Here is a 15,046-nt window from a genome sequence, read left to right as displayed (position 1 = left end):
TTGTTATAAACTTCTTACAGTAAGGGTAACGGAGACTAAATTCTACCGTTTTTCATTGAAGCAGAATTTTTTCTGTAATCTTCCCCGCATGACGCAGTCCTTTTTCTGAGCTCTACATGCAGTTTTTTTTCTTTCTTTTTTTTAACCTCAGGGCTTGATTTTTACCCAGATATGCATTTTCAGCTGTTAAACCTTTTATTGAGATGTGTGTGTGCCTTTCCAAATCATACCCATTCAATTGAATTTGCCACAAGCCAACTTCAATCGAAGTGTTGTAACATCTACAAGCAATATGGATGCTCCTGAGCCAAGTTTAAACTGTCCCAGATAAGGGTATGATTACTTATGCAATGGAATCATTTAAGTTCTTTATTTGTGATAAATTTGCAAAGATGTTAAAAACTTGTTTTTTTTTGCTTTGTAATTGAGTGTGGAAAAAAAAAGCAGTTTAACGTTAAGGCATGGACGTAACAAAATGTGGGGGGAAAATATATATGTAGCATTGCTTATTTTACACCACTTCTTTTTTGTGAATTAAAATGTGTGATTGTGGGTAGGGGTGTGCGGTATTAAGATTTTTGATCGTGGACAACAAAAATACTTTTGAAGAAACCTTGTAGTATCATGCTACAGCACACATTCTGTCAACTGCAGCTTAGGCGTCTCCGTCATATACTGTACAATGCCACATGCATTCACAGCAGTGTTATCTCAGCGGTAGAGTTACACTCTCATTATCTGCATGTGCTTTCAAATGTTTCCTTCGAGCGCTGGTCTGACCTGTGCTTTTTCTGAGTGCCGCATACAACCAAAGCGATGCGTGCGCTAAAGCCTGTCAAATAGCATCTGATTATTGAACTAAGTTACCTTTTGCGCTAATACTGTAAAAACACACAAGGTTTACATGTAGACTAAAGCTGGTTATGTCTAAAATGAAAGTAAACAGTTGAGAGAAAAACTTATACATGTGCCTGTATATTAGATGCGTTCAGGTCTTAAAGGGACAGTAGGCCTATTAAACATGCAGCCTACTGTCATTGCTGTCAAGGGATAGATTACACTAAAATTTCATTTTTGTCATTATTTACTCAGTCACGTTGTCCCAAACCTGTATAAATTTCTTTCTTGTGCTGAACACAAAAGAAGATATTTAGAATTATGTGGGCAACCAAACAGTTGTTGGTCCACATTGAATTTGATATTAGCAAAAAAAATACTATGGAAGTCACTGTGGACCAGCAACTGGAATTGGTTTTCCACATTCCTCAAAATAGCATTTATTTTTTGAAGAAAGAAACTCACTCAGGTTTAAAATCACTTTTGAGTGAGTAAATGGAGGTATAAAAATATAACACTATGACAGAATTGACAGACAGTTGGCAGAATTTGTATTTTTGGGTTTACTATTTAACATGAATAAAAACAAAACACAAAGAGAAAAATCACTCACTGCTCTTGACTAAAGAAATTTAAATTTAGGAATCACTTCATATAGTATTTTATTTTTATATTTGTTCATTCAACTTCTTGAAATGCTCCTGCTAAATACACACATTGTACCAGAAAATAAAGCACTGATAGTTTTATTTGTATTTTATGTGTAGTTGTAATGTGTATCTTTGTCTTTTATTTTATTTTTGTTAGTAAAAAATAAGAACAAAGATTGTTATCTTAGCCCTCTTTGGCCTAAATATCTGCCTTTTTTTTTTTTTTTTTTTTTTTTACCTTGAAAGGCTTTGTCTTCATAATAAGGAAATTAGTTTGGCTGTAATGCTCAGACAACTTGCAAAATAGCAAAACCAACATGACAAAGAATTGTGATAAAATTGTGATATGATTTTCCATATCAGCCACCCCTAATTGTGGGTTATTAAAAGATACAAAGGAAACACTTAATGCATCCTTCAACATACACCGAATGAAGGATGTGAAAAGAAGGCTGCCTTCCAAGGATGTTTCAAATTGAGAAGGATCTTGGATGGTGCTTGATGACACAGCATCTGAAGTATGCAGGATATAGTCCTTCTGGTTGATAAGCACCCTAGAAATCCTGAAGAGCTGTAATTTCTGTTTTAGGTGTGTTTAATCAGGGTTGGAACTAGACTCTGCAGAACTGTGACACTCCCAAGTGGAGGTCTGAGCTTCCTGCACTATGCCATTTTGGTTTTGGGCATTCAGAGTCTAATAGACTAACAGAAGATGCTGGGATACAGGCGGCCTTGGTGCTGATCCTCATAATGTCTTGTTTAACACAACATCAAAGGCTGCATTACACCTGAATCACATGAACATCAGTGCATACTATTCACATAACACCTGCTGCTTAGATCCAGCTCTTCTTGAAGTCTACAAAACCAGACACAGTGGAATGAGGTCGATAGGGAACTAAAATGAGGACCTTGAAAGGCAATTGAAAGACAATATATCTGAATTAGTTGAATGATGGATTAAATTTGACATCACAAGGTAGTGCAGTAATGTCTGGGTGTGTTTTGTTCGTCGTCAAACGTGAAGTGAGCTGTGGACATTTTGTCGCTCTTTTAGACAGTAGGGACTTTAAGCAACAGCTGCGAATGGAACGGCTACAGCGACCGGAAGTTCGCCGTCACACCGCTGTAGCCAAGAAGGTAAAAGTCACTAAGCAACGGTAAAACAGAACAGCGCAACGCAGCATTAATTCATTTATTGAGATCCAAAAAAATATATAATTTAAAAAAGCAAGAGAAGGATTGCTTTTGGCGTTAAATGACAATCTTTTGTCAGAAGAGGAGTTTTTAATATTGTATGATGTAAATAAGTCTAAAAACATAACATTTATTTACCTAACCTCTCACGTTGTAGCGACTCCGGCAAATCAGCTGTTCTCCCGTAGTAGACCGTTAAATTAGAACGTCACAAAGTAGCAGTTAAATTCGCACAGGCGCAATACAACGCCAGAATGGCGTTGCCGTTCCACCAGAGGCTGTTGCTTAAAGTCCCTATCACCTCTTCGAATGCCGTCTTCCCGGGAGCTCATAAAAACTGAAAACCTTCGCTTCACGTCTCAATAAGTCAGGCTCTTATTGGTTCTCTTCTCTCATGCAGTCTGTTCTGTTTTGCCGGTTCTTTTGCTCATTCCTCGCATCTCTCCCGTCTGCTGATTTGATTTTCGTCACAGTCTATTTTCGTCTCGTCCTTTATTCGTTGATGATAATGTCAATCAATTTAGTCATAGTTTTAGTCTCCATCAGTGCCTTCTATTTTAGTTTTCGTTTCGTTTTCGTCGGCAAAAATATATTCGTGACGAAAATAATGACGAAAATATTTAGTCAACGAAATTAACACTGGCTGAGACTGTCTTTTTGAGCGGACAGGTTATAGTGCCGTAACTTTAAAATACAGCTCTGTGGCAAAATGGGTGGAGTCAAAATCAATCACTGGCACTGAGGCCGTCACCAGGGGCAACTGGTAATTGCAGCTCTGTTGCTTCATACTTTCAGAGCGGCAGTTCTCATTTGACCTCTCTGCGGACTTTTCAGAGTTGCTCATCTCTGTTGGTTTGCTGTAGAGCAAAAAGTGATCTATGAATGAATTCAGTGTGCCTGGTGGGGGTTAATGCTAATTAATGCAGCTCCCCCTAGAGGAAACTGTGGAGGGCATTTTCACATTGTGTGCGTGTTTGAGTTTTCTGCAGGTTTAAAATGCTGTATTTATTTTCTGCACCGCAGTAATTAGCTGACCACGTGAAACTTCACCATCCTCAGCAATGAGATATTTCATAAGGAACAAACACACACACACACACACATAGTCATGACTATGTGTTTGTTTAAAACAGTTGTTTCTACATTTTTGTCCTTAATTCCCCCATCCTTAAAATCTGAGATCCTCTTCTAAACCTCTTTCCATTCCTCTTATGGTGTGTGAGTGCCCTTACATCTTTTGCGTCCATCACGTATCAAATCAAAGAAAGGGTTACATTCAGTCCCTGATCATTTGGAATAAGGCTGATATTGGGTTTTCAACACACTATCAGCTCCAAAAGTATTCAGAAATATTTATTTACATTTATTATTTTCTCTTTTTTGCAGATTGAATCACATTCAAAGTATGAGTGTAGGAAGCTTGTAAGCATTACTTGTATAAATAGATTTCTCTGTTTATCTGCACTTCCTGCAGACTGGTCTGTATAGCGCACAATGTTTTTTTTTTTTTTTTTTTTTCTCAAATCCAAAACACATATTAGTGAGCAAACTTATTTGAGTGCATGTCTCAACCACACACTGTGGTGGTGTTGCTGTTTTCTTTTTCCTTTTATGACTCATGGCAACCAGCAGTATGTTTCCACCTACTACAGTGGTGGTGCTAGATTATTCATGATAATATTGTATGTGTAGTATTAAGGTATTTCAGTTTCTGAATTCTATGGTTATCAACTGGTATATTGTGACACCCCTAGTTTGGAGTAGGGTTTTTTGCATCCATGTTTGACCTCAAAGCATATAAGTTTCCTTTGCCTAAACTCTGACTGATTCTACTGGCTCCAGGTTGGTAACTACTGATAAGATTTCATTTAATGGTTAGGGTTAGGATTATGGTTTTTCACTTTTTTAATGTTAGTTAGTGTGTAGTGTGTAATTTTGCTGTTTGAGTATAAACAGTATCTGCAATGTTACAACGCGTTACAAGTTACCTCCTGGGTTTGTGACGTCACAAACCCTGATAAACCCCAAACAACAAAGGGGGGTGAGGCCATGCTGTGCTGCTTTAGAGAAGAGATAGAGTTGTTGCCATGCTGACAAAACTAGGGGTGCATGAATAAATCTTTTTATATATTAATCACTATTCTGTTTTCTAACGATTCTAATTGATGTTCGAATGATCTAATTGATGTTCAATGTTCAATGTTCTAAAGCAGTGGTTCTTAATGCCGTTCCTCATGTCCCCTGCTCTTCATCTCTCTCTCTCTCTCTCTCTCTCTCTCTCTCTCTCTCTCTCTCTATCTCTCATTCAGATCATCAGTTTGTCAGCTCCATTAAACTGTTCCAGTTATACACTTATATAGACAGACAGATATTTTTCACATAGCTATGAGAAGTATTAAACATCAACGCGCACATGGTTGCCGTGCTGTATCACCGTTATAATCAGGTTAAAACTGTATTTTAAAAGTTAACAAAAGCGGTAGTATTTACAAATAACAGCGTATCTAAAAGTATGAGACAACAACAACCAAGCATACCATTTAGAGCCATGCTTGCACAGGTTCTGAACAATCCTCTTCACTAATATCCTCTGCGTCTCAATCGGGCTCAAACTGATAAGCAATATAGTGTAACAGAAATGAGTCAAACCAGACAAATTAAAGAGTCTATCAAAGCTGTGCGTTGAAACACGAGCTGAATTCCTCAGGAAGTCATAAATCAGTTCTAGTGCCACAAGAACCAAGCAAGATGACCAACCAACTTGTTCACACAACAGCTTTCAACATTAACACCACTAGAACAATTATTTACAATTTCAATTCGAAGAAGAGAAATTTGGTGTCAAATTTGTTGTTCGTAATTGAAATGCAACGCTGGACATCCCATGAGTTAAACACTTCCATTGACTTCCCCCACCCAGCAGAACCAGACTGAAATTCCTAAGGGGGAAGAGCTTTAAACCTCTGTCTCTACAGAACATCCCTATGTCATGAGAATGGCAAAGAAACTGCTTTTTGTACACATATATGGACCAGAATGAACTCAAAAAGACTTATAAATGAATAATTCCATCGCTTAACTCCATATTCATTTATATGTAACCCACACATTCGACTATCATGTATAATCACTTATTGTGTATGTCTTTTGATAACTATAGGATACATAGTCATGATTAGTATTGATATAATCGAATCTGCTTGCTTGATATTGTCCAGCCAATAATTTATTTGTCCCATGTATCATATTCGTGTAAGAGGAATCATGTCCAAAATTAAACCCTGCAAGGCAGGAAAATTCGGACCACATGCTTGGTAAGATAAACAAATGATTTATGATACCCCCGATCCAAGACAATATCAGATTGGTCAAGACAACATTTGAGGTGTGGCCAACAGGCCACTTTAATACAGAGGACACCATAAAATCTGGCTTTTAGTCTCTGGCTTTTAGTCTCTGCTATTAGTCATGCCTGCTCTTAGCTTTTAGCTTGTAGCTTTGCTACCTAGCTTTAGCTTTTAGTCTCTAGCTATGCTTCTGCTAGCTTGTAGCTTCTAGCCATGCTGTTTAGTCATCACTGTTCTTTGAGCGCGGTTCCAGCGTGCTTCGGAGTGCAAGCCTGCTGCTACTTAGCCACGATGAGAAGGAACACAACCTTGTCTCGTCAAACTTTATTTCTTTTCTTTTCCATTTGAGAGTTTCGTGTTCGGAGTTAAGTTTTGTAACATCGACCTCATCTGCGCGTTTCAACTCCAACCAGCCACACAACTCCAGCTTCAGCCAACTGCCCCACCACGGGCTTCCCAAGACGTCACTTCAGCGACTGAACTTCCAGCCAATCAACGACCTCGGGATAGCCCTTTCACCGGGACTCTTTCACAGGAGACGCAAGTAACTTTACCTCCAGACTGTGACCTTTACTGGTGTATCTAATATAATTTTAACCTCACTGAGGAACTCAATGCGAGGGCTAATTATGTGGTTGATGGTTGTTCATGTCTATGCAATTTAACGTATTGCTGTAAACTTGGGATTCCATATTTCCATTCTCTTAAACTCATCTTTCCCTAACTTTCGATCTTCCTGCAACTTGTATGAATGTGTGAGTGCATGCGTTTATCTGTTAGATTATTTTATATGTCTTAGATTTATCTAATAAAGCCTTATTCATATTGAAAAGAGAAGTATCTTGTGTTTTGTGCTTACAAGTTAATGTCTTAAACTGCCGATCTTGTTACTGTGCTAATTGATAGTGTTTCACTATAGTTTGGATATTAGTATCCAGCGCAGATTTGATGTTAAACGGCTCGTTGACTGAATTGCAGGGCGTCTCAGTGACCAGCCGTGAAACAGTGATTCTGTTCAAATTCCCTTTAAAATCTTAAATTATTCCTTTTAAGCTAAATTGATCTGTTTCCGTTACATAGACAACATCGTTGTTTACAATACAACTGGAGCACATGCCGCTGAGACAAGTGTGTGTTGGCCAGTGTGTGTTGTGATTGGCAGCACTCGACATCTAGTCAGGAAATGTCATGCCCCTTACCATAGCTGCCTGCAAGCTTCAATGTAAATATTGCATCAAAATCTATTTGAGTGTGATTTAGGCCCCGTCCACACGGAGACGCGTTTCTGTGAATACGCACACAATTTTTTATCGGATAGGCGTTTCGTCCACACGCATCCGGCGTGACAGAATTATTGGGTGAACAATCCTTTTAATTAGTCATTTAGGCAGTTTTGTAGTTTTTGCACTTTCATAGTCTGCATCAAAACCTCTAGTATGTGTAGTGGTCTAAGAGTGAGCTCATCCATACCGAAGCGACTGATTCTCCCACTCACCTCTTTCTACCGAATGTTTGTCTGCCTTGTCTCTTGTTTCCTTTTTCCTCTTTTTGTTCCCTTGTTTTCTCATTTTTCTTTCTTTCTTTGAAAACCTATTGTAGGCTTTCTTTTGTCTCGCTCTCTCTCCATCCTTTGCTCCAGCGTTGGCTTTGTCTTTTCTCTAGGAATCCTTCCAGACAGTGTGATGTGCTCTAAAAGGATCTCCCTCTCACGCTTTAATCCCAGTGCGCAGTGGAAAAACCATCAGCATACCCCTTGTAACACACCCAAGTGCTTTTGCTGCTCCCTGGCAATCATGTACTCCAAAAATAATAGGCCAATGATAATGAGAAGAAAAATCATATTAGAGTGCCTGAAAGCAGCAAATGGTTTCAAGAAAGGTGGCGGTGCCCTTAAGAATGAGGGTGATGCATTGTAACCACTAACAGGTTTTGAGAACATGCATTTTAATCTGTTTTACGCTCTGACTTTCATGGAGTCTGAAGGCAGGGCCTGACAGGCATAACCATTCCACCCACAGAGCTGATATGAGCACTGATCACTGTTCAAACAAGTGTGCCGGCAGCCGGATGGTAATTGAAATGCACAATGGGCCAGCCCCATCACTCAAGCAGTTGAGCACAAAGCACAGACAAGGCTCATCTATCGCTCTCTTTGCTCTCTCTACTTTGCACTGTGTTCAATTGATGGGAGGGTGGAGATGATTGTATCTGTCTGTTCTGGAATTGATATGAACACTACTGCCGAACCATGGGGACCGATCCACTAAATCAATTAGTGGCTTTGTGTGGATGCACCGAATACTGAGTTTACAGAGTAAACTAAAAAACTGCTTCAAGAATACAAATAGCTTTAAAAACCATAATATCTGGAAATCGCATTGCACAATGCCAATAAATGAAGAAAGCATGAGAAAGAAATTGTGGTGTGAATGGTGTTGTACAAATTGGCTTTGTGTTGAGTCTTCCAAATGATTCCTGCAGATTTGGTTTAAATTGAGGCTTTTAAGTACATTTTGGGGGAGGTTTTTTTTTTTTTTTGAAGGACAGCTGTGTGCTCATTTAGGACTTTAATTTAGACTAAATGCGCTTTCAAACTCAGCGATACAGGCAGCCTTCATTTTCAGAAACCTCATTTTTCAGGAACCTGATGATCTGGAGTCTTTCGGCACCGCATGGTGATACACTGAATGAACACGCAGTCCATTGAGGAATACTGTGAAATGATGAATGAAAAGTCATAATGCATTTCTAAAATGTACATATAACTCGAGTGCTGTATTTTCATATTACATATTTGTTTCTTGCTCATTGTCTCTTGTCCCTCTCTTTAGTGTATTAGTTTTATTTCTGTTGAGAAAAGATAAAAAATAATTGTATATTGTAAAATATATATATATATATATATATATATATATATATGTGTGTGTGTGTGTTTATTGTTTTCATTTCTGAAAAGCACAGTAAATAAGTAAATTCTGAATCTTAATTTACCCAAATTATAGAGTTGTATTTTCTGCATAATAAAATGATTTGAAAAGGGCACTTTTAAATTAAGTTTACTCAAACTCTTAAGTTATTTGAAACTTTTTTTTTCTTCCATGGAACTTTAAAAGGAGGCTTTTTTTTTTTTAACAAAGAATATTGCGAGCTGATTTCCATGTATTAAGATATAGGCCTGCATAAAGGTGGTCCAGCTATCTCGTGTTGAACTCTGGAAACGCACATTAAATGAATCATTTCTATTGATCCAGTTCTTTTCAGTAAATTGATTGAGCTGATTCACAACTCAGACTGATTTGTTCCGAGTTCAGCACACTAAATCACAGTTTGCTGGAGTTTATAGGTAAATAATGGTTTAAATTTCAGTGTGTTTCTCACACAAAGCTATGAAATAGCCTCAGAAGACCTGCAATAGAGCGCATTAATCACAATGACTGCTTTTATGATTCTTCATGGTAGTGGTGTTTTTTTATTTATTTTTTTAAGGTCCAGTTCTCCCTACTAACAAACCATTAACTTTTGCCTCAATGAACACTTAATTTGCTACTTATTAATAGTTAGTAAGGTAGTGGTTAAGTTTAGGTATTGGGTAGGATTAAGGATGTAGAGTACGGTCATGCAAATTATGTGCTTTCTAAGTATTAATAAACTGCCAATATGCTAATAATAGGCATGCTAATAAACAACTAATTAATAGTGAGAATTAGTCCCTATACTAAAGTGCTTTTTTTTTTTTTTTTTTTTTTTTTTTTTTTATAGCTTCACAGACATACAAAACATGCCCCTCAGGCCACTCATGACTGTCTAACCTTGTTCATCTCCCATGCATTAGTGTCCCTGTAGACACATCTTCATGGGGTAGTTAAAAGCCTGGGCTTAATGTAACCGCCAGTTTAAGTTCCATTCGTGTCGGATAGGCTCTGCTCTCAACGCTTCACAAGGCCTCCACTTAGTCAAAACAACTGTTAATTGACAGGCAGAACGACCCTGAACAGGCCTTGAATAAAACATGAGAGAGGTTGGAAGTTACGCATAATCAAGTGGGAATTTAGAGGAAAGGGAAAGAGAAATCTGTAGACAGTTCATATTTTAGGCTTCTTGCTTATCACAGGCTTTAATTTTTCTATGCTAAATGGGTTTAACAATCAAACTCTAATCAGCCGCCAGTCTCCGGTCCGTTGGAAACCTAGAGGAAAGACTGCTTTGTGGTAATTCATAATGTTTTGTGTGCATGGCGTGTCATGGAAAGATTGAAAGCCGAGAACAAAATGAAATTATTGACTTTTCATTGCCTTGGCTCCCTCCTGGGATTCTGCTTTTCAGGCTGAGAACAGCGGAGCAAAATCATTGCTTGTGCTTGGGATGGCAGCCTACAACAACAGTTGACAGAGACGTCTACTGCATCTGTGTTCATAAGCTCCATTCCAAGCCTTAGCCTGCCTAGTCAGCATTTTAAGGCATCATTGGCGTGCTCCCCAATGCTGAGGCCATATTACAAAATAGACAACAATAATAAACCTTGTTTTGGTGAAAATTTACTTTAAAAGGCATATGCTGTAGACAACAAGTGCTTGCTTTTAGAGCAGGACCAAAATTTCGTTCTTGCGCGTTCCACGCACCTTATCAGCCTTGTCACAAGCGGTCTGCTTTTGGAGGGAGTATTACTCCAAAGTGGTAATATTTGAAGACCTGTCTAAATGTGGAGTGGCTCAGAGCTGAATTTCAGCCAGCCGTTTAATGGAAGCGAGAGAGCTCAGAGAGGGGACGCCTAGAGCCACAGCTGAGACAAAGACACGCTTAGAGACGCAGACACACACTGTGTCCATTCATCTTTCCTCAGTGAGGGGAAAAAAAGAAAAACACACATGCACAGAGTGAAGATCCATCGACAGGGTGCTGCTGGCCAGTGACCTGAAAGAGGAACGACAGCACAGCAGACGCGCTCACGGTCCCAGTGGGGGCTTCTGGGTAACAGGACATCTCTGATGCGACGCTTCATCTTTCACATCAAAGGCCTTTGTGCATCCCTGGGTTATTCTAACCTGTTAAAATGCATCATACGTTATCCGACCAAACAGCCTTTTTGGCTTTCATGTTACTCTGGTATATTTTTTACAAGAACAATGGGGTTGTTTCCAGGCTGTGTTTTTAAAAGCTTTTCAATGAAGATGTCATGAAGGCAGGCACCTGTAGATGAACCAATCAGTAGGATTTGGCTGTATCAGGGTTCTGGAATGGAGATACTCACTATACTTCTTGATATATTCATGGGCAAAGCTAACTTCCTGTCCTTTCTGTGTTCTAGATGATGAAACACGCATGGGACAGCTACAGGCAATATGGCTGGGGCCACAACGAGCTCAAACCCATCGCCAAGAAAGGACATTCCACCAATATCTTCGGTAAGTAAGGAGCGCACATGCATGTTGGAGTCTCATTTACATGTAAATGACTGCTCTTGGGGGATGATTCGTTATGGGGTGGTTAAGACTGACACAGGCAATCCCATCTACACACACTTTTATGTGCCATCTACAGCTCGCACTCTCGAACGATGAGACGTGCTTGCACAGTTCGCCATCCTTAATCATTTCTGTGTTTGTTTGTGTGTGTGCTGTTTATCGCTGGCTCTCAGCTGCAGAGCTAAAGAAGATTCGACTACTGGGACTGAATCAGATCTGTGTGTGTACATGCGAGCGTGCTTGAACAAAGAAATCTCAATCGATCCTGTTTGCTGATGTAACTAAGGCTGTGTGTGCATGAAAAAAAGAGTTGTATAAAATAAATAGTTCTGAATCCTGATAGGATCAAGAAAGCTCTTGTGAAATGCAGATAAACAAACCTTTGACTGCACATTCTTAAAGGAATAGTTTACCCCAAAATTTAAATAAGCTGAAGATTTACTCAATTATTTATTTTTTATTAGAAAAGATTTGAAGGAATTTAGATTTTTTTTTTTTTCACTTACTGTCCAATGGATTGCTTGCAGTGAATGGGTGCCATCAGAATGAGAGTGCAAACATCTTATAAAAACATCACCATAATCCACAAGTAATCCACACGACTCCAGTCAATCAATTAACATCTTGTCAAGCAAAAATCTGTATGTTTGTAATAAAATTATCATAAAGACATTTTCACTTCATAAGTCCTCTATCCATAATATTACTTTCTCAAGTGAGAAGTTGTTTGAATCAGGGGGGAAATATGCAGATATCAAGCACCGTTTATAAGCAAAAAGGGTCCAAAATGGTTCTAAACAAATGTCTGTGGATTCTGACATTAGAGGACAACAAGAATTGGTGGAAGCAATATTACGGACTTGTTAAAAGAAAGCATTTTTTTTTAATGAGCCAATCACATCTTGTGCCACAAATCCTGTCCTACCTTTTTTCCATCTGAAACTTTTCACTCGAATCTAATCACATTATTAAACTTTTTGAATGCGGTTTCATTTGGTCTTTAAATATTTAGCTTTGCAAATGCACCTCGAGCAGTTTTCCTCATAAACTTGCTACGTAAGATTTAGGATGAGGTTTTTGTTGTTCTTTGAGATACCAGTGAGACACATATGATGCAGTTCTGTGGTTTAAACAAAATATGAGGGAGCTTTTGAAGAAGAACAAAGATATGAGAAAGAGAGAGAGTGTGGAAAAACAAGGGAGATGTGAGAGACTCGGCGCCTCATGCTGCAGTGCGGTGTGTCGAAGTGTCTTTCACACTTCACTTTTATATTTAATAAGCCTCTCTCTGTTTCTACCTAACATGTGGAATGAACTCATCAGCCACACATGTATTGATCACTCTGTTTGAATGTACTCCGGTGTGTTTTGGATATAATCCGGGGGAACCTTCTTCTGGATTAATTTGCTCTATTTTCCAGAGGTTTCACTCTCATATATCCTGAACACTGAATGCTTTGCTCCATCTTAAGTTCTGTCTTCAAGTGAAGAGAAACACCACTTCTCTATTCAAAAACACTGTTTATGTGATCTATGGGACACTCATGCTGTTGGTTGAGCCAGTGTTCCTGTGTCTGGCTGGTCGGGATGCTCAGGCAAACACAGCACTTATTAAACTATGATAGGAGGAAGTATTTTAACATCCCAAAAATGATGCACTTGATCACTTTGTAATATTTTAATTGTAATTATGTTGGTAAGCTTGTCACAAACATCCAGATTTAACTCCAATCAAGAAGAAATCTTTTAGTATAAGCTCAATCATTAATAATGGCTCTATAAATAGTTTAGGCCTCTTTTCCGGTTCAGGCCAGCAAAAAAACTAAACAAAAAAATATATATATTATATTCCCAAAATCAACAATTGTAGTAAGAGAAAAGAGGCTTACAATCTATCTATCTATCTATCTATCTATCTATCTATCTATCTATCTATCTATCTATCTATATATATATATATATATATATATATATATATATATATAAAACATTAATTCTAATATACAGTAAATTACATGTATACAGTCACAATGCATTTACTATATTATTATATAATTAAATATAAATAAATGTGTTTAATTTTCTTATTCAAAGGCTCTTTACTCACAGTACAATTGTTGCTTATGTTGTTGTTGTTGTTGTTGTTTTTTGTTTGTTTTTTTGTCCGGCCTGAAATAGAAAAGCAGCCTAAAGTATTTATAGAAACATTATTAATGAGTGAGCTGGTGGTGCTGACAGTTTAATGATGTCACTTTCTGACTGAATTGATCCTCCCCAACCTACATCTACTGTATGATGTCTGCTGCTGTATTTTATCAATCGGACAACATTAACATTACATGGGTTAAAATCGATTGTTCATCAACTTAATAGCCAGTCAGTGCAGAGAGTTTTACATAGGGTTTTTTTCTTGGTTGCTTAGCCATAATTTCCTTTAGCAGCAGTGATTTTAGAAACATTGATGGCTCAGCATACTAAAAGCAGGCTTTTAGCATACTTGTTGTTTTGATGTGCATTCAAATTTAAGAGCATGTTAAAACCCTCTGCGGTGTGGTGGGTTGGGTTTCTAAACTGCTTACCTTTTCAAATACTCTGAAACTCCTTCAAAGCACTGCTTTTTTTTTTTTAAATCCAGTGCCAGTAAATGTCAAAACAATTACCGTAAGAGTTCACATTGTCTTGTGAGTGAGGTTTCCATTATTATGCATAATCTGCAAGGCTTTTATGAGGATTATGATAGTTTGTGCAATAAGGGGTTATAGTTTTATCCAATTTGTTGTGTATCTGTTCATTTATTGCTACTTTTCTGACCTGTGTCTGGTGGACTAGACTAAATTGCCGCGTTTCCACCGAAATTACACGGAACATTTGTACCAGGAACTTTTTTTCCCAGGAACTTCCCCCCCCCCCCCAGACCTCTTGCTTTCTGCCTTTCCACCACGGTGTAAAGTACCGGGAAGATTAGGCAAATAGACTGGTGACGTAGGTCTGCGCGCATTTCTCAATGCTATAGTACGATGATTTTGGACGTTCATCATCGGTAGTGTGGACTTTGTGCATTCGTCTCTGGAATATGATGTCCGCTACGACGCGAATCCTGTAATCCTGCAAACAGCAGCGTACTTCATAACTTCAGTCAGCTCCCCTCGGCTACTGCTATTTTAATTTTTGCATATTTACAATAAAACGAAATGGGGTATCAAATACCACTGCCTCCTTTCGTTTTCATTTAAGCATAATAACAGCTGCAGAAATGTACTTAGTTCAGGGATAAGTGTATATACAGTGATTACAATGAAACTAAATATTATATAAATTTGCCTTTTTAATTTTAACATATAGATAAATTGAATACAGACCAAAGATAACCTTTTAGATTTACCCAAAACTAATAATATCTTATGTTTAATCATTAAAGAGACATCAGAGCCAGCGGCACACATCAGAAGGTCTAGCCGAGTTGAGAGTGCCCTAGGCGGATACATGAGGACTGAGCTCCCACTGATCGTGTGGAGCTCACGTCTCCGTAAATCTGCTAAACACATTTTTAGAT

At 38.2% G+C, this 15,046-nt stretch overlaps 1 protein-coding gene across 1 annotated transcript in view; it reads left to right on the top strand.

Moving 5' to 3' along the window:
- LOC127964879 (mannosyl-oligosaccharide 1,2-alpha-mannosidase IB) overlaps positions 1-15,046 on the top strand; it is an 84,050-nt gene that overhangs the window by 28,223 nt on the left and 40,781 nt on the right. The window contains exon 4 of the mRNA XM_052565307.1: positions 11,337-11,433. Coding sequence (XP_052421267.1) covers positions 11,337-11,433 — 97 coding nt within the window. The remainder of the gene's footprint in view (positions 1-11,336; positions 11,434-15,046) is intronic.

Source organism: Carassius gibelio, chromosome B9 (assembly GCF_023724105.1).
Source record: "Carassius gibelio isolate Cgi1373 ecotype wild population from Czech Republic chromosome B9, carGib1.2-hapl.c, whole genome shotgun sequence".
NCBI lineage: Eukaryota > Metazoa > Chordata > Actinopteri > Cypriniformes > Cyprinidae > Carassius > Carassius gibelio.
This window is presented reverse-complemented; position numbering and strand designations above follow the sequence as displayed.